The sequence below is a fragment of the Taudactylus pleione genome, unplaced genomic scaffold (genome assembly GCF_031769625.1).
Source record: "Taudactylus pleione unplaced genomic scaffold, aTauple2 ptg000066l, whole genome shotgun sequence".
NCBI lineage: Eukaryota > Metazoa > Chordata > Amphibia > Anura > Myobatrachidae > Taudactylus > Taudactylus pleione.
Window position 1 is genome coordinate 8,662,906 of NW_028284468.1, and position 25,894 is coordinate 8,688,799.

Here is a 25,894-nt window from a genome sequence, read left to right on the forward strand (position 1 = left end):
CAGCCTTCAGCAATGTCAGATGCAGATCACAAAAATCAAAGGCGTTTATCGCTCCTGAATGCTGCGGGTAATGACAGTTTTGAATAGAAATTAATGCTAGTCATTAAATGTATGTGTGTGTGTCTACAGGACTCTTGAACGTACATTATATCATTTTAAAATGCCCCTGTATATAGAACCCCTTCTTAAAAAGTTGGAGGCACATATAGAAACCGTTGTAATTCCTATACCGTTCACCTGATTTGGATGTAATTACCCTCAAATTAAATCTGAAAGTCTGCAGTTAAAGCACATCTTGTTTGCTTCATTTCAAAGCCATTGTGGTGGTGAATAGAGGCCAAAATATGACAATTCTGTCAATGTCCCAATATTTATGCACCTGACTGTATATGAGGGGTCTGACACATGGAGGTTCTCCTTATCTTTTGTTGTGGGACAATCCGCTGTACAGGTTCTACTTGCAGTCTGAGAGAGACCAATGTCTTGTGTGCAGGAAGCCCAAACACTCGCTTATGTATTAGTAAGGTTAGTGGCGTGCCTGAGCAGGAATTTCTAGTGTAAAGCTCTCTCTCCGGGAACATGAACAGCTTTACACCCTGTGGGCCTTCAGTTATATTTGTATGACAGATTTTCCCAGATTATGAAACCATGAACGTCATGAAACCATTCCCCGATCTTCACCCCTGGCAAATGTGTACATACTTGGATAAAAATTTCTCATTTAACTTGCATCTTAACCCAAATGGGAACTCTATTATTAAAGGGTTTTATTCTGACTCGTCTGCAAGAAGTATTTTTTTTTTTTTTTTCAGGGTCTACAGTAATGTCTTTTGTAACAATATACAGAGTGTCCTATTTACATGCTGATTGTACTTCAAAGCCATCCCATGCTGTTAAACATACCTTCCAAATTCCACCTGTGCTGTGCAGGGGGGCGGCCTTCAAGTGGCTTCCAAACAACTGTCTGCCTCCATATGCTGCTGTGTATGCGCGATTAGCAATATAAACGTGCTTTATGTATTTTATAAATATTATTTCTACACCTGAATGTAACTTTCATTTGCTTTACGCAGGTATATAAATGTAACAAACTTTAAATCCAGCTACACTTTTGTCAGGGAGAGTTTTTATTCCATCTTTATAGTAGTCTTATTTCCATACCCTTGGATACAGCACACAACAGTTCTGTGGGTACAGTCATATCCATTATACTGTAGAAGAGTGGGAAAAATGCCAACCCTACCTTGTAGATGTAAATTAAAAAAAAATGCAGAAGGACCACATGTTCCAGAAGGGTATGTAATAACTAATTAATTGATGTCATTACACAGTTGAAAGCCTCTTGTTAGTAGAACATTAGTACCAAAAGACGTACGGCGGTTATCACTCAGGGTGAAATGTTGGTCGGGTCATTCTTAATGACACGAGTTTCCGCCCTGTTAGGTTTGTTCTTGGCCAAAGTACACAGAGAAATGTCCTGGCAGGGTCCTGTGCTGGTGCTTTCTGATGAGAGATATGCAGCTCATCTTTCATCCTTTTTGCTTTGTTCTTCCTACATAGAACTGATTGCTTGAAAGAGAGTCATTCTGCAGATACTAGAGCAGTCATATTTACCTTGACTGCTGAGCACACACACCTGCATGTCACATGTTTACAGACTCCGCTTATACCCTCGTACCATCAGAGATGCATCCTAGGACTCGTGTTTGCATTCCATCCCTTACAGAAACACTGTTTTGTTTTTGTTTCTACATTTAAATCTGGATTGTGAGGAAATGCAGAATGCTGCACCCATTATTTTCCAAGACACTTGTAACTGTTCTATAATCTGTTAAACTGAAGGGTGTATACAACCGAATGTATTTACCATGACATTGTAGAACACCAGTAGCGTATTACACTTTGCAATAATCTAAGGGTATGCAATGAAGTATTGGTTAGGCGCCGATCGGGCTTGACATTCTCCATGATAGGTACGTTTATTCCCAGTCACGTTTACTGAATAATAATTTCTGTTTAATCCTCCATCACTTGCTGGGACATGGATGGCAGGATGATGAGAGGGCGTTAATGATCTATTTCTGCTGACTCTCATCCAGTGCCCTGTTCTGTCCAAAACAGGGATGTTCCTGAAATGACCCTTGGCTGTTTGGAAAGCTGTAAAGTTTGACGGCTTGCAGTGGAAAGTAATGTGAGCATGAGGATGTGAGCTACGGTCTCAGGAGATACCAGAAGAATTTGTGGATATTTTCATTAGGATATTGCAGCCTCTCTCACTGTCACTCTTGTACTCACGCATCCCACATCGCTTTGTGGACGGATCAGAGCCTCTGCAGATGGCACTGGGTGGCTGAACCAATGTTCAGCTAATAAGTTCACTTGGCACTAGCGACGCCCTCCGTAGCATCTAGCCCGTAGGTCTTCTGTCTAAGTGGCGCTTAGTAAATTCATAGGCTGCATTCTCCTGAGTGCCCTTCAACCCGCACCTGAAGCACTGCCACTCATTCCCTACTGATCAAAGCTTAATTCATTCTCCATATAATTTGATTGACATAAATCACAACAACCAGATTACTCCTATAATTTGCTCTTTTAGTTAGGTGTGCATACCTTTCCCCTCATTTATCCGTTTACTGCCTATTTTGTGCTGTTTGTTTTCTTTGCGTATAACATAAGCTTAATTTAGGAACCTGTGCTGGATAACGGGCACGCATGCAGAGGAATAGGTTTATTGACCTTACACACGTGACCACAAAATAATCCTCATAATATAACACAAACCCTATTCATAAATATAAGAAATGGCTGTTTTTTATGTTGACACCTAATCAGCCTTGTAAACGCATTTAAATGTTGTGACCTTGCCACAATTTTTGCCTTAGCTAGAAGCCAGAAAGGCACAGTGACAACTCAATGAGCCTATTGTTTAACTGTTATGAGTTATAGGAGTGTAGAACAAATACAATTACTAACAAGGTCTTGAATAACCTAATTTATAGCCCTAAATGATTCAGTAATATACAATGTAAAAGTTACATGAATATAGTTCTCAAAACCCTTTCTAATGTGTGTCCTGTATAGTGTAATATTTACCTCCTAAATAAATGTAGCTGCACGGTCGTGTTTATATAGCTATATATCTCTTACACACATGTACAAAGTTCCCCACCTTCACGCCTTTGAAAATATTTTTTACTAGTGTGGGCAAGTTGGCACATCGCTCCTTGGCTGGCTGCTGTGCATGGCACATGACGTCTGAGCTCTCAGATTCCGCAATGTAACTCACACATAATATATGCATTTCATCGGTTTTAAAGGGAGCCTTTTGTCAGGTTTAACTGTTTTGTGCAAAGATTACGTGAATCCATCTGGCCTGTTCTCCTCTAAACTCTGTATGTTAGGAATAGATACTTCTTGTTTTTTTGGAGGGAGAGAACATCATTAAAGTTCTTGCATTCTGACTTCATTAGCTCTAGTATAAATTCCAGTGGTTCCCAAACTGTGTGCCGTAGCACCCTTGGGTGCCTCGGGACACTGGTAGGGGTGCCTCAGGCTGGTGGTCTAACACTGTATTAAACTATTTTATAGTCAATGTAATGTAAATATGTGGTCAAACAAAACATAAACCTGTCCACTCCCACATAACTGAACCTAAGGATGACAGGTAATTTACTTTAATTTTTTTTCTGACTTTCACAATAACAAACTTGTGGCTTAGGGGTGCCATGAAAGCAATACTGATACCCTAGGGTGCCGTGATTCAAAAAGGTTTGGGAACAAATATATACACATTTTGGTCTAGTATTTGTTCTAGTATATATATTTATATTTAGTCTAGAATTAGTTCTAGTATATATACACATTTGGTCTAGTATTAGTTCAAATATAAGTACACATTTGGTCTAGTATTAGTTTCTAGTATAGGTACACATTTGGTCTAGTATTAGTTCTAGTATAGGTACACATTTGGTCTAGTATTGGTTCTAGTATAGGTACACATTTGGTCTAGTTTTAGTTCTGGTATAGGTACACATTTGGGCTAGTATTGGTTCTAGTATAGGTACACATTTGGTCTAGGGATGTGCAGGCTCGGATAGGTTCGAGTTTGCACGTGGAGTTCGGATTTTTCCCTCCAAAAAAACGGAACTCAGAACGAGGCAAAACGTCATCTTACATGGACGAACATCATCATTCCTGGTCTTTTGTCCAGGAATGATGATGTTCGTCCATGTAAGATGACGTTTTGCCTCGTTCTGAGTTCCGTTTTTTTGGAGGGAAAAATCCGAACTCCACGTGCAAACTCGAACCTATCCGAACCTGCACATCCCTAATTTGGTCTAGTATTAGTTCTAGTATAGGTACACATTTGGTCTAGTATTAGTTCTGGTAGAGGTACACATTTGGTCTAGTACATGTACACATTTGGGCTAGTATTAGTTCTGGTATAGGTACACATTTGGGCTAGTATTAGTTCTGGTATAGGTACACATTTGGTCTAGTATTGGTTCTAGTATAGGTACACATTTGGTCTAGTTTTAGTTCTGGTATTGGTACAGATTTGGTCTAGTATTGGTTCTGGTATAGGTACAGATTTGGTCTAGTATTGGTTCTGGTATAGGTACACATTTGGTCTAGTATTAGTTCTGGTATAGGTACACATTTAGGCTAGTATTAGTTCTGGTATAGGTACACATTTGGTCTAGTATTGGTTCTGGTATAGGTACACATTTGGTCTAGTATTAGTTCTGGTATAGGTACACATTTGGGCTAGTATTAGTTCTGGTATAGGTACACATTTGGGCTAGTATTGATTCTAGTATAGGTACACATTTGGTCTAGTATAGGTACACATTTGGTCTAGTATTAGTTCTGGTAGAGGTACACATTTGGTCTAGTACATGTACACATTTGGGCTAGTATTAGTTCTGGTATATGTACACATTTGGGCTAGTATTAGTTCTGGTAGAGGTACACATTTGGTCTAGTATTGGTTCTAGTATAGGTACACATTTGGTCTAGTTTTAGTTCTGGTATTGGTACAGATTTGGTCTAGTATTAGTTCTGGTATAGGTACACATTTGGGCTAGTATTAGTTCTGGTATAGGTACACATTTGGTGTAGTATTGGTTCTAGTATAGGTACACATTTGGGCTAGTATTAGTTTTGGTATAAGTAAACATTTGGGTCTAGTATTGGTTCTAGTATAGGTACACATTTGGTCTAGTATTGGTTCTAATATATGTACACATTTGGTCTAGTATTGGTTCTAGTATAGGTACACATTTGGTCTAGTATTGGTTCTAGTATAGGTACACATTTGGGCTAGTATTAGTTCTGGTATAGGTACACATTTGGTCTAGTATATGTACACATTTGGTCTAGTATTAGTTCTGGTATAGGTACACATTTGGTCTAGTATTGGTTCTAGTATATGTACACATTTGGTCTAGTATTAGTTTTGGTATAAGTACACATTTGGGTCTAGTATTGGTTCTAGTATAGGTACACATTTGGTCTAGTATTGGTTCTAATATATGTACACATTTGGTCTAGTATTATTTCTAGTATAGGTACACATTTTGGTCTAGTATTATTTCTGGTATATGTACACATTTGGGCTAGTATTAGTTTTGGTATAAGTACACATTTGGGTCTAGTATTGGTTCTAGTATAGGTACACATTTGGTCTAGTATTGGTTCTAATATATGTACACATTTGGTCTAGTATTGGTTCTAGTATAGGTACACATTTGGGCTAGTATTAGTTCTGGTATAGGTACACATTTGGTCTAGTATATGTACACATTTGGGCTAGTATTAGTTCTGGTATAGGTACACATTTGGTCTAGTATTAGTTCTGGTATAGGTATACATTTGGTGTAGTATATGTACACATTTGGTCTAGTATTAGTTTTGGTACAGGTACACATTTGGTCTAGTATTAGTTCTGGTATAGGTACACATTTGGTCTAGTATTAGGTCTGGTATATGTACACATTTGGTCTAGTATTGGTTCTAGTATATGTACACATTTGGTCTAGTATTAGTTCTGGTATAGGTACACATTTGGTCTAGTATTAGTTCTGGTACAGGTACACATTTGGTCTAGTATTAGTTCTGGTTTAGGTACACATTTGGTCTAGTATTAGTTCTGGTACAGGTACACATTTGGTCTAGTATTAGTTCTGGTATAGGTACACATTTGGCCTAGTATTAGTTCTGGTATAGGTACACATTTGGCCTAGTATTAGTTCTGGTATAGGTACACATTTGGTCTAGTATTAGTTCTGGTATAGGTACACATTTGGGCTAGTATAGGTACACATTTGGCCTAGTATTAGTTCTGGTATAGGTACACATTTGGCCTAGTATTAGTTCTGGTATAGGTACACATTTGGCCTAGTATTAGTTCTGGTATAGCTACACATTTGGCCTAGTATTAGTTCTGGTATAGCTACACATTTGGCCTAGTATTAGTTCTGGTATAGGTACACATTTTGCCTCTGGTTAAATCTCGACGCAGGAACCTGTCTATTCACGTTTTGCAGTTAATGGTGGAATGTGCCTTCTTAATCATGTTGTCACACCATGCACACTAGGAATAATCACAGCACTTCTCCCAGCCAAGGAGATGGCTCCTTTTATACTTAATATTTCAATTACTGAAACTGTTATAATATCGAGAGCTGATTTTGTTTTGTTTTCTTTAGCTTTGCTGTGGGAGGTTGTGTCCTAAACCACATATATTGTGTTTGATTTAGATCTGGGATATTTGGCCTATTTTGGCTGTGAAATCACCAGGTCTGACAGCCAGCTCCAAATATTCATGAAGTGTTCTGGTCAAGGAAGATTTGTCTCACTCACTCATCACCAATTATCCAGCTTCTCCTGCTGGATTTTTTCTTTGGAGAAATAATTTTAGAAATAAGTAATTGGAGACACATTCTCTCTGTTTCCTATGATTATACAGTCACTGTTTCTGTGTGTATAGTAGGTCTCCAGTCCTGTTATAATTGTCGCAATGGAACATGTACTGTATTCACAAGTGTCCCGTATACGTCTTGGCATCACCTACATTCTGCTCTTTGTTCCTTTTGCTTTAGGCTATTTCCCAGCAAGACCTTGTGCATATGGCGATTCAGATAGCTTGCGGAATGAGTTACTTGGCCAGGCGAGAAGTTATCCACAAGGACCTTGCTGCTAGAAATTGTGTGTAAGTAATGGTGTCCTCAGAAATGACCTGGCCTCCCCCCAGCGGTGGTGCTTTCGGGTTGGAGCTATTCTTTGCATCATTAAAGAAACCACTTATTTTTTATTTTTTTTTCTACAGAGCAGCATTTTTGGCCACTTATACTGTGATTGGTGGAGTATTTAACCAGTTACATGATTTAGACCAAATGTTTCTACACAGGCAAAATACAGAACTAAGAGATGTCTTCTCTTTTCAGGATCGATGAGTCTCTCCAAGTAAAGATTACAGATAATGCGCTAGCGCGAGACCTCTTCCCCATGGATTACCATTGTCTCGGTGACAATGAAAACCGACCGGTACGCTGGATGTCTCTTGAAAGTCTGGTGAACAAAGAGTTTTCCAGTGCTGGTGATGTGGTGAGTATGTCTATCTATCCATCTTATCTGTATATCTTTTGTGCCCATTCTGTAGTGTTGTGTGTGGCAAACCACGTGCTTTTGTGCAGCGTTCATCATGACGCTCCGGGTACTGAGCTCTGTGTGTGTGGGAAGGCCGCTGATTCATGAAACTTGCACGTAACGCAGAAAATTGTATATCATAACTGCAGTTTAAGTAAACACTAGTCAGTTGGAAGCCTATATATTTCTGACAGTACACGGTTACTAAGAGGCAGCAGCTTCCAGTTACCCAAGAACTAATGATCGTCTGACTTAGACTAAGCAGTCTGCCTGACTCACTACCTGGAAGTCTGCGGAAATAGTCCATGAATAGCTCCCTGCACATGGCAGGTGGAGAACTACCGTACCCCAAAAGTTTTTAGGCTCTCCTAACATTCCATCATTTTTTCAGTAAGACTTTCTTCCATCTCCAATCATTTTTATTATTATTTATTACAAGTTATTAATATAGCGCACACATATTCCGCAGCACTTTACAGAGAATATTTGTCAGGTAGGATAATAATTATTCAGTCAAGGAGACCATATCACCTCTGCATAATTAAAGAAATTCTTAAAAAAAAAAGAGGCGCTTTTGAGGTTATCCAGGAACATCCTGGAATGAATCTCGTCCAGTGAGTGCTTTATAAACACTCCTTGAGAAGACATCTGTGTAAACAAAATACAATTGGATGTAAAATGGAGATGAACATGAAAAAGAAAGTGGTAAAGTTTGTCAAACATGAACAGAAAGTAAGAAAAGAAGCCCGAATTTAAGGTTACCACAAAAATTGTACCCCTTGAAAAACCCTGAAAGTGTTGTTGTTTCAAGTTACCTGACCATTGAACTATTGACTGAATACCAGATAAGCTCTTGATTGTTTATTTTTTGGTACGCACATTGCTTATCCATTTGAGCACCAGTTCATTTCATCTTAAATACTACACCATTAGGCGCACGTTTCATTATTAGTTTTCAGCACTTTGTTCTCCGATTACCACACGGAATATTTGAAAAACTGCGGCCACCTGTTACTTCCAGGAGTGTTCTTCACGACGCATTATCAATCATTATTTATGACTTTATTTACTCAAGGAATTTGAAATTTGTGTGCTAGTAATCACTTTTTTTTTTCATTTTGAAAATATTTGTCCACTCACATCAGTCCCTGCCCCAGTGGAGCTTACATTCTAAATTCCCTACCACATGTGCACACACACACGAGGGTTCATTTTGTTGGGACCCAATTAACCTACTAGTATATTTTTGGAGTGTGGGAGGAAACCGCAGTACCTGGAGGAAAGCCATGCAAGCACAGCGAGAATATACAAACTCCACACAGTTAAGGCCATAGTGGGAATCAAACCCACGACCTCAGTGCTGTGAGGCAGTAACGCTAACCATTACACAGTCTGTGCTGTTTTGAAGCAATGGTAGCAGTTACATAGCTACAAAAAATAAGTGGGATTTACCAAAGATGGAGCAATTGCCGTTCTGAAGTACCCTTCCCTCATTTGTTGCCTTAGAGGAAAAGTCCACCTTTGAAGTTTTAGAGGTATGCAAAAAGGATCAATTTTGTTAATATAACAGCTAGCAGGGTGTTCTGGGCAACACGATATGTGCTATTCTCTTGTCTAAATTCAGCCCAACACCCACGCCAAATGACAGTCTCTGCTCTGTAATTCCACTGTACTAAGGTAACGGCTAGGACCCCACGTGTCGGGTAGTGAAGTGCTAGATTGCACCCTGTCTTACTGTTTGAAAAAAAAAGAGCAAATGTGCACCTTGGCAAAACCATGTTACACTGGTGGGGACGTTAATCTGTCCAGACATTTTCATTTTGACCATTAAGTGCTGATGGATTGTGTCCTAGGCTCAACTGTAAATTACATCGTAAAAATAAAGCTGCTGTGCCCTTCCATAGTCACGTTACAAAGTGACATAGCAAGTACCTATGCATGGCTATCAACAGCAAAAGGAATTTACATGAAATTAATTTTCTTTATTGAGAAAAAAAAATAATAAACCGGTTATGCTTTAAAAACACTGTAGACATGAATTGCTAATTGTTTGCTAGAAGTCACTTTGTAACTTGAGTAAACGTGGAATGACCCTGCCCAGTATTTTGCATACTACACGCAGAAGTAGCCAGTGATTTCCCTGCATGCAAGATGCATGGTGACATCTAACTCTAAGCAAGGCCACTTTTACTTTATATCCTCAGTGTCAAAACTATCTGCTCCAGTGGGGATTATAATCATCCATGAGAGCTGCTTAGTCACTGTGCATGATTTAAAGAGATTTGCAGACCATTCGTTTTGAGTAGTTTCCTACTTACAAACAAGAAAAAAATCTTGCACAATACTATATAAAGTCTGAGTCTTTCTTTAGCCCTGATGTTTTTGTGTTTATTTGAATGTCTTACAAGCATTGGAGTGCAATATAAAATGAGGGACTTGATAATTATGAAATTCATTTGTCCAGCTAATTATCCTATTTTCTCTTTCATCCACTAGGGGACACTGGAGGTGCTTACGCTGGGGTATAGAGGCGTGGATAACTGGAGCTGGCACTTTAAAATAATCTAGAAGTGTGAAGCTCCTCCCCCTCTATGCCCCATCAGCCCTCAGTTTAGAAAATGTGCCTCATGGAGCTGGTCACATTATGCTGTGCTCCAGCAAATACATTTATTTTATTTTTTTTATTTAAAAGCATCTTTTACACTCCTATAGGTACCCTTCGCCACCTATCTAAAAGGTGGGGTCTGGGTACCTGGCGCCCTGGTGTTTTAGCAAACACCAGGAAGGAGTGCACAGGGCTCATTACAAGAGCTCCTGACAGCTCCTTATCGCCACAGCTAAGTCTTCACACAAGAAGAGAAGACTGCTGACCTGCCAGAGAGAGACTACAGGGGACACGCAGTGAGTAACCAGCTGCGCATCCCCCGGCTCCTGCCCCGCTGCCGAGCGCTGTGTTAGTGTGTGCATAGCACAGTTAAACAGCGCTACACCTGTGCACTGTGTAAGGGAAGCCCGCTGTCGGCGCTGTCCTGCGCTGTCTAAGGGAAGCTGTGTGTACACAGCGCTACACGCGTGGCTCCCTGCTTCTTCTCTCTCCCCGCTGATACACGCGGCTCCCTGCTTCTCCCCTCTCCCCGCTGATACATGCGGGTAGAGGGGAGGGGGGGATGGACCACATAGCAGCCATAGTGGAGCCCTTAGGGCATGAAGAAGGGGCGGAGCCTAAGCAGCGCGGGCTGTCTCTCCACTATACGCGGCAAGCGGCTGTAGTAACAGCGTGGCTGCCGTTTGTTAACTGTTTCATGCCTGTATCTCTCCCTTATCCAGGAATATCTCTCCCTTATCCAGGGAGAGTGCAGCAGAACTGAAGGCTGGATTCTTTTGCTCCCCATTCCTGGCTAAAAAGCTACAAGTTAAGCACAGAAGGCTCTGGTACAGAGGCTGTGCATAATACACTGGGGGTGCAGGGAATCTGATCTGTGGGAAGGGAGTGGGGTGTATCTCCTCCTCTGTGTCCCAAGCCAGCCTTCTGTTTTTCTTTACTTCTGTATATACTCTGTCCCTCTGTGTGTGGTGACTGTGTGTATCCATGTCAAACAGAACAAAGGCATCTCAAAGGAGGTTTTGTTTGTTCTAGGTGTAACAATAAACTAACCAAGCCGCATGCTGCTGGGTCCACGTTATGTGATGCTTGTATAGCAATTGATCCACCTATGGCTATTATTGCCTCACCTGCGCCTACATTGGCCGCTGACATGGTAGGAGTAATGACGGATTTAACGTCTGAGTTAGCTAAGGCATGTAAGTCTCAGCCTCCCTGGGTTGCTGGGCTAACCAAGTCTCTTGACACCCTGGTACAGGTTATGGGTACAGCTGTGGCCGCTCCCTCCACTTCCTTACAGGGACCGACACAAAAGCGTCCTTTATCGACTATTCTCCAGTCAGAAGAGTCTGACGAGGAATTCCTCGCTACGGAAGAGGAAGGAGATTTGGAGGAAGCGTTACAGGACGATACCGCTCTAGAGTTAGAGTCCACCTCTCCCGGGGTGGAATATCTAACTTTGGCGGTCAGAAATATCCTTAAATTACTTGTTAAGATGTTATTCCTGAATCCCAGGAGTGTGAATTATTTCATAAACAACCAAATCGGCGGTTTTTCCATTCTCACTGCATCTTCTACAGCAGCTCTCAGTGGCCTGGAAACAACCGGATAAACTGTTCCAAATTCCGCGCCAGTTTCCTTCTAGCTACCCTTTTCCATCATCCATGATGGAGAAGTGGGAAACGCTCCCTCCAGTTGATGCGTCCGTCTCCCGTCTCTCTAAGGCACTCCCAGTACCAGGAGCCACAGTACTAAAAGATCCTTCGGATCGTAAATTGGAGACAACGCTAACATCTATTTATACTGCAGCGGGTGCTCAGCTTAGGCCCACCCTTGTTACTGCTTGGGTTAACAAGGCTGTGGTTTGCTGGGCTGACCAGTTGATTACAGGTTTGGACTCTGGTACTTCCAGAGCAGGTTACGCATACTAGCAGAACACATCCATGAGTCTGCAGTTTTCCTGGGAGAAGCGTCAAGAGATATTAGTCAGATTAGTGCTCGCATATCTGCTTCTGCTATTTCGGGCCGCAGAGCCCTCTGGTTGCGCGCCTGGCATGCGGACGCAGAATCCAAGCGGGCGGTGGAGGGTTTACCATTCAATGGCGACATACTGTTTGGCCCGGAATTAGCCAAATGGATATCCCAGGCCACGGGGGGAGGGGGGGTAAGTCTTCCTTCCTCCCGTCAACTGCACCGGCTCCCAGAAGAGCTTACGCTGGACCTTCGTTTCATTCCTTTCGTGCGCCACTTTCCTTTCGTGGGAGAGCCAGAGGGGCTCCCACCCAAGCAAGAGGCGACAGAATAGAGGCCGCCCACACATGGTTGCACGTAGACAGGAGCCTAAGCCAGCTGAGAAACAGGAGGCATAACGGTCTTCCATCCCACCTGGGACCACCTACAGTGGGAGCCCGCCTGCAAAGATTTCAACAAGTTTGGAACCAGACGTCTCCAGAACCGTGGATCCGCAGACTAATTTCCCTGGGGTACCGAATAGACTTCGAGGTCCCCCCTCCACCTCGGTTCTTCACTACAAGTCTGCCAATACCTGCAGACAAGGCCAGGGTTCTACAGGAGGCTATCCAGTCTATAGTAGTATCATCTGTGCTAGTTCCGGTTCCAGAACATCAACGAGGTATGGGGTTTTACTCTAACCTGTTTGTAGTACCCAAACCGGATGGATCGGTCAGGCCCATCTTGAACCTCAAGTCATTGAACCTGTATCGGTTCCAAATGGAGTCTCTGCAGTCAGTTATTGCGAGCTTGGAATCAGGAGAGTTCCTATTATCCCTGGATATCACGGATGCCTATCTCCACGTTCCCATCTGGGAACCACTTTCCAACACAGTTGGATAATAAACTTCAAGAAATCAAATCTCTATCCGTCCCAGAAGCTCCTGTTTCTGGGTGTGATCTTGGATACGGCATCACAGTGGATCTTCCTTCCAATAGACCAAGCCCGGGATATCCAGTGGTTGGTTCAGCTGCTCCTCAGACCAAAGAGGGTGTCCCTCCTTCTTTGTCTGCGTCTCCTGGGGAAGATGGTAGCAGCCTTCGAGGCACTACAGTTCGGGCGATTCCACATCAAGGGTGTTTCAGCTGAACCTACTAACACAGGGGTCAGGGTCTAATCTGCTTCTACATCGACAGATCCGGAAATTCAGAGTGTGGGACTGGATCATCGTAACAACAGACAGCCTTCGATGATGGGGAGCAGTAGTCCTCGATTATCACTTTCAGGGTCGATGGTCCCCTGTAGAACAAAAGTGGCCCATAAATGTGTTGAAACTCAGAGCGATTTACAATGCTCTGATAGAAGCAATAGAGTTTCTAAGAACTCGTCCGGTAAGAGTTCAGTCCGACAACGCGACGGCCGTCGCGTACATCAACCGCCAAGGAGGGACTCGGAGTCGCAGGGCCATGCGAGAAGTAATTCAGGTTCTCAGGTGGGCCGAGAGCCAGTCAGTAATCCTGTCGGCGGTATTCATCCCGGGTGTGGACAACTGGGAAGCAGATTACCTAAGCCGCCAGGATATCCATCCCGGGGAATGGAAGCTTCAGACATGTTCAACGCGCTGATAAGTCGATGGGGATGTCCTCAGGTGGACCTCATGACAGTTCCGTGGATCTAGGACTTCGTTGACCTTTTTCCTCCGATTCCACTTCTTCCTCGACTGCTAAAAAAGGATAAAACACGAGTCAGCCTCTGTCATTCTCGTGGCTCCGCACTGGCCGTGGAGAAGTTGGTTCTCGGACCTTCGGTCCCTATTGGCAGACGATCCGTGGCCCCTTCCTCTGCCCCCGGATCTGCTGCAGCAGGGTCCTTTCATACACTCCAACCTAGCGCAACGGCGTTTAACGGGGTGGCTCTTGAAACCGATGTCCTAAGATAAAGAGGAATCCCAGACTCTGTTATTCCCACCATGCTACGTGTCAGGAAACCAGTTTCGCCTGCGCATTATCATCGCCTCTGGCGTTCTTATAGCTCGTGGTGTTCCAGTCGGGATCTTCTCTCTAGGACTTTTCGGTGTCCCGGTTTCTGTTTTTTTTTTCTTCAGACTGGTCTGGATTCTGGGCTTCGTCTAGGAACTTTAAAAGTGCAGGTTTCTGCCCTTTCCATTTTCTTTCAACGGTGATTGGCCCTCATTCCTGAGGTGCAGACGTTTCTTCAGGGAGTCTTGCGTTTGCAGCCTCCTTTTTTTTACCTCCGATAGCTCCCTGGGTCTTGAACTTGGTGCTTCTGTTTCTTCAGTCGTCCATGTTTGAACCTTTGGAAGAGGTTGATATTCAGTACTTGTCTTGGAAGACGGTCCTCCTCCTGGCTCTAGCCTTCGGCTCGTAGAGTTTCTGAATTGAGTGCTCTGTCCTATAGGCCACCTTACCTTCTGTTTCATGCTGATAGGGAGGAACTCCGGACGGTAGCTGCCTTCCTTCCCAAGGTAGTGTCGGCTTTTCATATTAATCAGCCTATTGTGGTACCATCTTGGGTGGAGGACTCTGGTGGCTCTTCTACCTTGGATGTGGTTGAAGCTCTCCGCAGGACTGCTTCCCTCCGTAAGTCTGAGTCGTTTTTTGTCCTCTGTGATGCGGTTCAGAGGGGTTGGCCAGCGTCTAAGCAGACTTTGGCACGTTGGATCCGGCTGACATTCATCAGGCTTACGTTAATGCCGACCGCCGGCCTCCTTCGTCCATTTCGTCATCCCACACGTTCTGTGTGTGCATCATGGGCGGCCGGTAGGGGAGCCTCCACGTCACAATTGTGCCGTGCGGCCACTTGGTCTTCAGTTCACACGTTTGTCAAGTTTTACAAATTTGATACGTTCGCTGTTTCGGCATACCGTTTTGGCCGCCTAGTTCTGCAGGTGCCGCAGAGCGCTCCCGCCCGTGGGGAAAACTTTGGGACGTCCCCAGCGTAAGCACCTCCAGTGTCCCCTAGTGGATGAAAGAGAAAATGGGATTTTGGTACCTACCGGTAAATCCTCTTCTCTGATTCCACAGGGGACACTGGAAGCCCACCTCAGCACCTCGCCTGCTTGTTCTTTTTTTTCCGTATGTTGTATGTTATGATTATTGTGTGTTCTTCTCTCCCTTTTACTCCGCTTGTTCTCAATCTCCTCTCTGTCTTCATTTTCTAAACTGAGGGCTGATGGGGCATAGAGGGGGAGGAGCTTCACACTTCTAGATTATTTTAAAGTGCCAGCTCCAGTTATCTACACCTCTATACCCCAGCGTAAGCACCTCCAGTGTCCCCTGTGGAATCAGAGAAAAGGATTTACCGGTAGGTACCAAAATCCCATTTTTGCTACCTAGGTGTTAAAAAAAAAAAAAAAAAACACAGTAACTGAAACCAATCCGACATCACCAACTACTAAGAGACCTAAAAGCTGTATCTGCTGTTGTGTTGGCAATTATCTCATTACTACTGTAGTGTTTGGAGTAAAGCACCATGAAATGATCACAAAATTAAGTTGTTTTTTTTATATTCTATCTTCAAATAGTTTTCAAAAACTGGTTTCCTAATGTGTACATTGGCGCTTTAGCAATGCCCATCTCCGTAGTTTTATTTTGAAGACACTGTCAAAGTTATGAAAAGCCCATTGCAAAGACATGTACATCCCAAGATGGGCATGTGAGTGCAATGGAATAAACTAGCCGGTGCTCAGGCTTCCGGTAATGAATGTATAAGCTATAGAAGCTGATCTCCATCTATCAGGAGACTGCTATTCTGCTGTACATTTTCCTAAACATTCATGTACAGTACGATTACATTTAATTGAGTCAAGATATTAAACCTTGGTTGGAGATGCTCCATTTCTTTTAAAAACAAAATTTGGTTTCAAAACCTTCAGCAGTGAGACTGTGATAAACTTGTATGCTATCTGATCTCAAAGTGAAAAACGATCATGTATTTTATCCCCCCCCCCCCCCCCCCAAAAAAAAGACCTCATAGACAATAAACAGGTGGTTTTACCCATGCACCATTATTGTAGTTACTTTACAAACTTAAATTATTATCCTTTATTTATATGGCGCTACAAGGGACCCTTTGAACCTTAAAAAGTACAAAACCATATGAACAGAAAACGCGTTAATGAATGACACAATACAGAACATTGCCGAACGTGGACATTGTTTATAAACATTGCTGCATCAGAAGTCCTAAAACTCAAGTAGACCAAAGGATGGCAGAAGCTAAAGGTTTGGAGCCGTTGGTGGGCAGTGGGGAGGATTTAGTGGTAGAAGCAAGAGAAGGAAAAGCATATGAGGGAAGAGAGCTCTGCTCGTGAGAATTTACAGGCTAGTCTGAAAACATTGCTGTGAGCTGTCCCAGGATTAGTGAGAGAATGACATCACTGGGGCAAGGTGCTATCTGCTACCTTCCCCAATTATATCCTTATTTCTTTGTGCATTCAGCGGCTAGATATTGGTTCAGAACATAACCTGGTCGCCGCCACCACTTGTAGGTGGAAGGTTCACCCTAATCTCTTCTCAGAATGGTTACTCTGCATTCATTGTAAGAATTCGGTGTTGACCGATGTATTACAGTTTGATCTGTTCAATGCTGTGACGTTTTACAGAAACAAGGACCATAATACAGAATTAATTTCAGTCCTTGATCTTTCCAAATCCTTGTGCTGCCTGTCAGCTTAGAAGGCCAGTAGGATAAATTGCAGTGCTGGTTTTCCTGTAAGGAGGACATCCTTCCGTTGTTATAAATGTCGAAACCTATTACTGCAACAAACTTGTTGTATTGAATATGGTCTCTGTTTATCTCAAACTACTGACCCATATTTTAACGCTCCCATCTGATTTGTGCATTTTACTATGCGATTGTTTCAAATGTAAACCCAAAGATTTAATCTGCAGTTTAGTTTGTTTTGTTAAGATTTTAGATTTTGTTGCAGATCTGTTTCTTCTGCAAACACTCCTTATTGCGATCCCACACTCCATCGCATAGTCAGAGACTTTATATTGGCAGGTCGTAGGCCCCGTTTTAAGCACAAAATCTTATATAGAAGTAAGCCTATCGGTAGCCTCCAACTGCCCAATTTCCCTTCGTTACTATCATGCAGTTTTGCCTTAGAGAATTATGGAATGGGGCCGATTTATCAGATAAGAAGCAATTGGTCGACATTGAAGCCATCTCTCTATGTACACCCAATTTGGAGGTATCCTGGCTCTCAGCTTTTCCATCCATATCCCACCCCCTACTAGGCCCTACCATTTCCTGTTGGCGTCGCTTACGTTAGCAACCACTTATTTCTCCCACCCCTTCTTCTCTCGCCCCATTATTTGGGAATCCTAATTTCCCACCGGAGTTCAGAATAATGCATTCCAGGTTTAGCGATTACATGGGATTGCTAGAGGCTTCAGGTATTCTGAGCTTCCCTTCGATTTCCAGCTAAGTGGGACCTACCCAATAAAGAGATATGGAGATATCTTCAGATTAAGCATTTTCTTCTGAGCTTAGGCCCTCTCCCACAGGTTACATGTAATTGGGAGATAGATTTACGGGGTTTGGTGGTAGAGGATGACTGACAAGAGAGCTTCAAGAATACATTCACTAGCTCCTCGAATATGCTGGTGATGGGAACACATTATAAAATTCTTTCCCGCTGGTATTACTGCCCCAGTTTACTAGCTTTAAATGTATCCTGGAGTCCTAAACACTTGCTGGAGATGTAATATAGCGATAGGAACTCCTTTACACATTTGGTGGGAATACTCCCTCATCCGGCCCTTTTGGAGTAAGGTGATAACAGCTAGCCTCATTCTTCAGGGAGATTTGTCCTCCTGTACTAGTTTTTGGTTACTGAATCTTCTTAGGAGACCTCAAGCACAGTGTGTACGCTTCTTATGGTGCGTACACACTGGGCGATTAAAGTGGACGACTGAACGATATCGTTATCGTTCACTCGTCCACTTTATCGTCCATTTTTAACACAAAAACGATGAACGATAATGATGACGCTCATTCCCGTGGGTCTGTCGTCGTCATCGTTCATCGGGTTAACATGCAGGCTAACCTGACGATGTCGTCAGGTTGCTGCATGTTATGGAATGGGGGAGAGAGCCCAGCGCTGAACGATATCGTTAATGATCTCGTTCAGCAGATGTGCTCAATGTCATGAACGACATTGAGCACACCCTGCCGGGGACACACTAGACGATATCGCTCAGGGAGCATATGTATATCGTCTAGTGTGTACGCACCATTAGACACATACTGAGTGCTTCAAAAGCAGTTATTCCAGTGCACTATAGATGGATTTCTATATCCACTATGACTGAATGGTGTTCACTTTTGGGTCATTATATGTCTATGGACGACCTTATACTCTTTGTCAAACACTCGCCAAGATTTTACAACAATATGGTACCCATGGCTGACCTTTAAAGAATCTGACCACTATAAGTCACTGTGGGATTGTGGGAGAGGCACATAGAGATACGGGAATAGTTGTCAGCTAGGTCGCTTCCCTACATTGGTGTGGCATGATATTCTTTAGTTAGTCTTATATATGTTATATGACTACTGTAGTCTTATTTTCAACCCTGGCGCAGAGGTCTTTCTTTTTGTTTCTTTCCCCCTTTCTATTCATTACTTTTTGTTCTTCGAAAGTTTTGATTTTTTTTTTTTAGGTTTATAAAAATACTAACCGAATGATAGCATTTGTTTAAGGTTCAGTATATGTCATATTTGTTCTGCAGAGCTGTTATGCTTTGTCTCATTGTTCTTATTTAATTTTCTTATGATATGCTGTATGCTAGTATTCAATAAAAAGAATTAGCAAAAAAATAAATACATTTCACCGTCAGTTTTACGATTGAGGTATGAATGAAGCTAAATTAAGGAGGCTGAAATGAACAAAGGGGTTGTCATAAAGTGGTAATAAGTAATAAACTTGAAGTTACATTTATACTTTCCACCATGCACTTTACACACATTCCACAATCCCATACAGATAGGGAAAAGCTAATTATCAACTTTTATTATTATTTAAGCCCTCTCCCCCTTCCACACACCCTAAGATTTATCTTGCACCAGTGAATGTGCAAGATGTAAAAATACAAAAAGAGTAGTAGCGCTGGTTTGTTTCAATTACATGTAGTACATGAAGTAAGATATGGTACTGAATACATTCAAAATGTTTAATAAATGAATTAAAAATTATTTCACTATTTCCAATATTGGATATGCACAGTTGACATGTGATACTTAAAAGCATAGGATCTCACCCACAACCATGTTCACATATGGCCCCTGTAGGGGGACATGGGAAATGCCAAAGGTGGTATAGGAGACTGTCTGCTGGATATTAGTCCTGGTTTCCGCTAGAGGGATGTCCCTTTCAAGATGTATTGTGGTATATCAAATTGTTGGGTCCTCAAACCATGCAGTGTCCATAGGCAGCGAATGTCTGGCTGCGACCAGTAGCTGGTGTCTCCTGGATGGCTTAGTCCTTATTGTCCCAAGGGCTGCATTAGGCAAGGGTAGATGATCCAAGTGGATTTGTCCAAATAGAGGTGGGTAAATTGAGGGTGATGATCCCAATGTGCAAGATGTATTTGTTTGCACTTTGCATACCTTTTTAATGTTGTACTGTTTATGGAAAGAGTCCAGTAAACCAGGGACATAAACGTTATTAGTGTGCCGGACAGATCCTCCAAGGACCACATTGCTGCCTTTCTGGTTCATTGTAGTCAAGCTCAAAACTTCTATAATAACTGTCTTCTTCAGGGTCCATAGGGCTCCACGGTGGAGACAATGGAGTGTAGGTGGGACCTGGAGAACCAGACATGAACAGCAAAGCTTTTCAATACCAGGATGCCCCAGTCATTCCCCCTATACCCCGCCCACAGCCTGGGGGTAACTCAGTTTCGTTGGTGTCCGACAGGAGCTGGACCACCGTTTTAACAGTGGGCTGCTATTAAGCAGCCAAAGCTTTTATGATTTCATTTATTTTTTATTTATCTACTATGATCAGCAGCACGAGACAGTCCATGGGACATCTGCACTGCTGCTCCATCACCCCTCCGAGGTGCTGTGACACCAGTGTACTCACGGCGGGGCACTTTAAGCCTAGCTAGCAGAGGCTCCCTGGACACATGACTGCAGCCGGGAACAATGGGACAGGTAAGGTGGTAACCCTCTCGCATGTGCGGTATTGGGAGAAAGGCTGGATGCGCTGACGTGGACACCGGTTCATCCAGTACTCCACTAGACTAACAGGGCATAAATACTACTGGCGGAGGGCATTTTGTAGGGCCAGGGGACCTGTTGGTTGAAGTCGGCATATGGGACAAGGCGCTCTCCCTGCAGCCCCTCCACAGCTCAGGGAGCCATTCCACTGCGGTGTTGCTGCCTCCCTGAGCTGCTCCTTTCTCATCCTCCGCCCCCTCTGAGACTCACGGCACCCATTTTCTGCACACAAATCTCCGGGAACGTTGGGTCCAGTCTCCCTGTATACCTCTCCCAAGGGCCAGGTTATACAGCGCTATAGCCTACCAGCCACTGCGGTCTGTGTAGTTGATTTTAGTACCCACTGCAGTTACATTGTATGTGACTTATGCTAGCACTGCTGTCTGTCTTCTGTTTCATATGACTGTCAACTTATACGTACCCTTTATTCCGATATAACCCTGGCATACAGAGGGGTTGCTCGCTGCACTGTCAGATTGTGTGTTTCATTATTCTATCAACCTTATAAGGCAGAGACCAGAATGACAAGCAGCTCAAACCCCCCCCCCCCCTCCTTCTCTACTTTTGGTGTCTTAAGTCCTGCTCAGCTTCAGAGCACCTCAATCAGGATGGTCTGTGTGCATCTTGTTATATGGTCCCAGGCCCTCTCCTCAGGACCCACCCTTGGCTAACTTTTCACAGGTGCTGGCAAAAATTGCGGTCCATGTCGCAGTCCCTCTGGTAGCTCCCCCTATGGGATGGCCACAGCAGGTACTCCCCCATGAGTAAATTAACTTTCTACCTCAGTGCAGAGTCTGGCGGAAACCTCTACAGCCATTCAGTAAATGCTGCAAAAAGTGAGACCCTTACCTAGTAAATCTACTAAGCGTGCTGTGTTATCTTCCCAGTCCACCCAGCTATCAGATTCTGATTTATCATCTGGGGAGGCAGAAGATGCAGAACTCTCTCACACTGGCTCCCCTTCTGGTGATGAGGAACCCCCCTCTAAATTGAATATACCTGCACTTGTAAGAGCTGTAAAATCTATTCATCAAATAGAAGACAGAACCTGCCACTAAGGCAAAACAGCCAGCTTTTAAATGCCAAAAGGTAATTTTACCAGAATTCCCTCACTCAGCTATCTGATCATAAAAGTGAGGCGTGGAATATGCCCACTGAAAGATTTCAGCTGCCTAAGCATTTAAGCGCCTGTTATCCTATTCCCACTACTGATTGCACTAAATGGGAAGTTCCCCCAGCAGCCATTCAGTCCTTACTACTCTCGGGAGTAATAATTCCGGTCCCCTCGGCAGGGAAGGGCTATTCTTCTACCCTTTTCTTAGTCCAGAAGCCCGGCGGGTCTCATCTGCCTATTCTCAACCTCAGTTCTCTGAACAAGTTTATCAGTGTGCCCAGGTTTCGTATTGGAAGCCCTCCGCTCTATTACTCTGGCTATGGAGCTTTTGGACTTTATGGTGTCACTGGACATTCAAGACGCTTAACTACATGTACCTATAGCACCTTCTCATCAACAATATCTCCGATTTGCTATACTACAGCAATATTACCAATTTCAGGCTCTGCCCTTTGGCCTATCAACGGCTACTCGGGTCTTTACCAAGATCATGGCAGTTATGGCGGCCTATATTTGTCGTCATGGAATCAGACTGCTCCCATATTTAGAGGACTTCTTGCTGATGGCCAGCTCCCCAGAAGTGCATCACCACAATCTACAAATAACCATTGCCTTTCTACAAGCACACTATTGGCTGATCAACTGGAAAAGTCTTCCTTGACAACTACTCAAAGAATGGTACATCTGGGAGCCCTCCTGAACTCTAAGGTTCAGAGAATATTTCTAACGGTAGACAAACTCTAGGTATTACAGCACCGGGTGCGCAGACTACTACGCAGTCACCAAATGTCAATTCACTCTGCAATGCTGACCCTGGGAACCATGGTGTCCACCTTCGACATGGTGGAGTTCGCTCATATTCACTACAGGCCCCTACAACACCTTATCCTCTCCAGGTGGAATGGGCTGCCTCATCTGCTAAGATCACAAATGATGAGTCTCTCCCCTAAGGTTCACCTGTCTTTGGCCTGGTGGCTACAGACATCCTACTTAGACAAGGGACGCCCCTTTTGGGTCCCGGACTGGGTAATCTTAACCACGGACGCAAGCCTCCGATGGTGGGGCACGTTTGCTGGGCCAGCACTCCTTCTAGGACCGCTGGACTCAGGCCAAGGGGGTCTTACCAGTCAACTTCCTCGAACTCAGAACCATCTACAGAGCTCAGTCTGGCTCAGTTGCGGTCAGAACAGACCAGTACAAGTACAGTCCGACAACGCCACGGCGGTGGCCTACCTAAATCACCAAGGAGGCACTTGAAGTCGAGCAGCAATGGCAGAAGTGTCCCGCATTCTCACATGGATCGAACACCATCTCCCCAGTGTTCTTCCCAGGAATTCTCATTTGGGAAGTGGATTTCCTAAGCCACCACGACTTGCTTGCAGGAGAGTGGTCTCTATATCCAGAAGTCTTTCAGCTTCTGGTGGACAAATGGGGTCTTCCAGGTTCGTTCGTCTGTGAAATTGATCTTCCATTTGGCGTATCTCTTCCCTCCAATATCCCTTCTTCCTTGAGTTCTTCGGAAGTTCAAACAGGAAGGGGGCACAGGTCCTGTTGATAGCTCCGGCTTCGCCCTGATGCCATTGGTACTCTGACCTTCAGTCTCTCCATAGACTTTCCTCTTCAACTTCCTCTACAACCAGGCATGTTGTCTCAGGGTCCCTGTCTACATTCGGACCAGGCCCATCTGTCTTTAACGGCTTGGCTCTTGAGACATCCCTCCTTCTAGCTCTGTGGTCCAGACCATGATCAGAGCTCGTAAACCAGCCTCTGCCAGGATTTATTACCAGGTATGGCATCTATATTTCCAGTGGCAGGCCCCTAGAAACTTTGACCCTCAGGTATTTAAGGTATCTAGAATACTTGCCTTTCTTTAGGCTGGATTGGATCTTGGCCTCTGCCTAACATCTCTGAAAGTGCACTTCTCTGCTCTATCTATCTGGTTTCAGCGCAGAATTGCTCCTCTACTTGATGTTCACACCTTCATGCAGAGTGTTCTACATATATAACCTCCCTTTGTCCCTCCTGTGGCTCTGTGGGATTTGTCAGTGGTGCTCCACGCCCTTCAAAACTCTCCATTTGAACCCTTGGAATCAGTGGATGTCAAATGGCTCGCTGCGAAGACTGTGTTTCTGCAAGCTATAGCATCTGCCTGTAGGGTCTCTGGTGGTTTCTCTTTTCCATATTAATGAGGAAATCGTGGTTTCTGGCCTTTCAATCACCAGACCTCTCGGTAGATGAGGCCTCCTTGGATGTGATCCGTGCACTGGTCTATGTGGACCGTACTAGTTCCATCAGGAATTTTGACTCCCTTTTCATCCTATATGGATTCCACAAGAAGGGATGGCCAGCTAACAAAGACTCTGACCATAGATTCGCATGACTATCTCACAGGCTTACACGCAGACTAACCTTCCTGTGCCAGCTACAGTATCTGTTCATTCTACTCGCTCTGTGGGTCCCTTGCGGGCAGCCCGGCGTAGCGCCTCTGCTGAACAACGTGGTCTTCTGTCCACACCTTTTTTAGGTTGTATGCCTTTGATACATTTGGCTCTTAGGATGCTTCCTTCGGGCGCAGGGTTCTCCTCTCAGCTCAGGAGCGTTCCGGCACGTGAACAACTGCTTTGGGACATCCCAATTGTCTCCCTTGTGGAACCCTATGGACCCTGAAGAAGAAAAAGAGTTATGGTAAAACTTATCCTTGTTAACTTCAGAGTCCATAGGGTCCACAGGGCATACGCCCTGACGCACCTGGCTTCTAAGGGTTTCTTCTCTTGGTCACTTCTCTGTGTGATTCCTCAGTGTACGTTTGAGCTTGTTAACAAAACTGAGTTTCCCACAGGCTGTGGGCGGGGGTATAGGGTGATGGACCAGAGCATCCTGGGATTGAAAAGCTTTGCTGTTGGTTTCCGGTCCTCCAGGTCCCACCTACACCCCATTGTCTCCCCTGTGGACTTCGAAGAAAAAGTTAACAAGGGTAAGTTTTACATAACTCTCCTTTTTTAATGTCTCTAGCCAACGCTTGTCATGCTTTCTCGCACCTACCAGCATCTACAGTATACATCCAGTGCCTGGAGCTCATGGCAGGGAAGAGTTAGTAACCTGGCAGAATGTTTCTGGCACAGGTGCATCAAATTTTTGCTATTAATTAAAAGTAGATGGTAAGAAAATGAAGCTGTAATCTGGCAGTATGTCGTAGGCACATTATACAAAATACGTTTTCCTCTGGATAATGCAAGTTATCATGACTATGCACGCTGTGATGCTGGAGCAATTGCTATGATATTAGTGTGTGCATAGATAAGCATATACCGTAGGCGTTATTGAGGTGTTAGTAATTGGAGTGCTGATGTGGCTGGTTTCATTTCCACCTACACACAGCATCTCTCATCAGTCATCTGCTTTGCACAAGGATAGGGTTTATTAATGTCAAAACACACGCTTTATAGAGAATATGCCAAGTCTGATCTCACAACATACTCCACTTCACTTTTTCATCGTTACTTATGACGTAGGTATTTGTCACTAATATTGACTGTTGCATTGTTTTATTTGCATTGTAGCTGTAATCTGATTTGCATTCTATCAAGTCTGAAAGCGAAATTCTAACACTGCTTATCTGCATCCAAGATGACTTGAGATACCGTGTCCCTAGTGCCCAGAGCATTCCAGAGCCAAAACTCTGGGATAAAAGTAAAATGATAGACTTCCTTCTATTGAAGGTCATTTGGGAGTCTTGTTCCCAGCACAGTTTAGAGAAAGAGCGGACCCAGCTGAGAGGGTAATGCTTTTTTATCGTCATGGCCATTTTCTGGACCCAAGTCCCTGCGGAATTCTCCATATTGTTCTACACATGGCACAGATTTATCTTTGTGTTATTAATGGTTTGAGATTGTGTTGTCAGGGGGTGTCTGTAGGTTGGGTGGAGTGTAGTTGTATAATATTAGCAGTCAGAATCTTTCAGGCAAGTTACTTACATGATTAGGTTCAGCCTGTTCTAAATGTGTTCGCTGCTGCATATGCGAAGCTTCTGCTTGCCTAGCGCGATGGGAACACATCTTTCTAACCCTGTGGATGGTCAATTTTTTTCCCTCCTCCCCAATGATGCTATTTACTAATTGTGTTTATCAATATATATACTGGCTTATGCCGGATACACACTAGACCAGGGGTGGCCAACCAGTCAGAGGCAAAGAGACGAAAAAATATAGTTAGTCAAGCTAAAGAGGTGATGTCACAAAGCTATGCTTCAGTTTTGTGCGCACGCCTTTGTTATGACATTTACAGGAGCATGACCTTGTGTCACACCCCCATTTTTAGTCACACTGGG

The 25,894-nt window shown here is 43.7% G+C and overlaps 1 protein-coding gene across 2 annotated transcripts in view; it reads left to right on the top strand.

Moving 5' to 3' along the window:
- Positions 1 to 25,894, top strand: part of RYK (receptor like tyrosine kinase) — a 165,806-nt gene that overhangs the window by 134,219 nt on the left and 5,693 nt on the right. For both annotated transcript variants that reach the window (XM_088466654.1, XM_088466653.1), the window contains exons 12-13: positions 7,104 to 7,213; positions 7,449 to 7,608. In XM_088466654.1, coding sequence (XP_088322780.1) covers positions 7,104 to 7,213; positions 7,449 to 7,608 — 270 coding nt within the window. The remainder of the gene's footprint in view (positions 1 to 7,103; positions 7,214 to 7,448; positions 7,609 to 25,894) is intronic.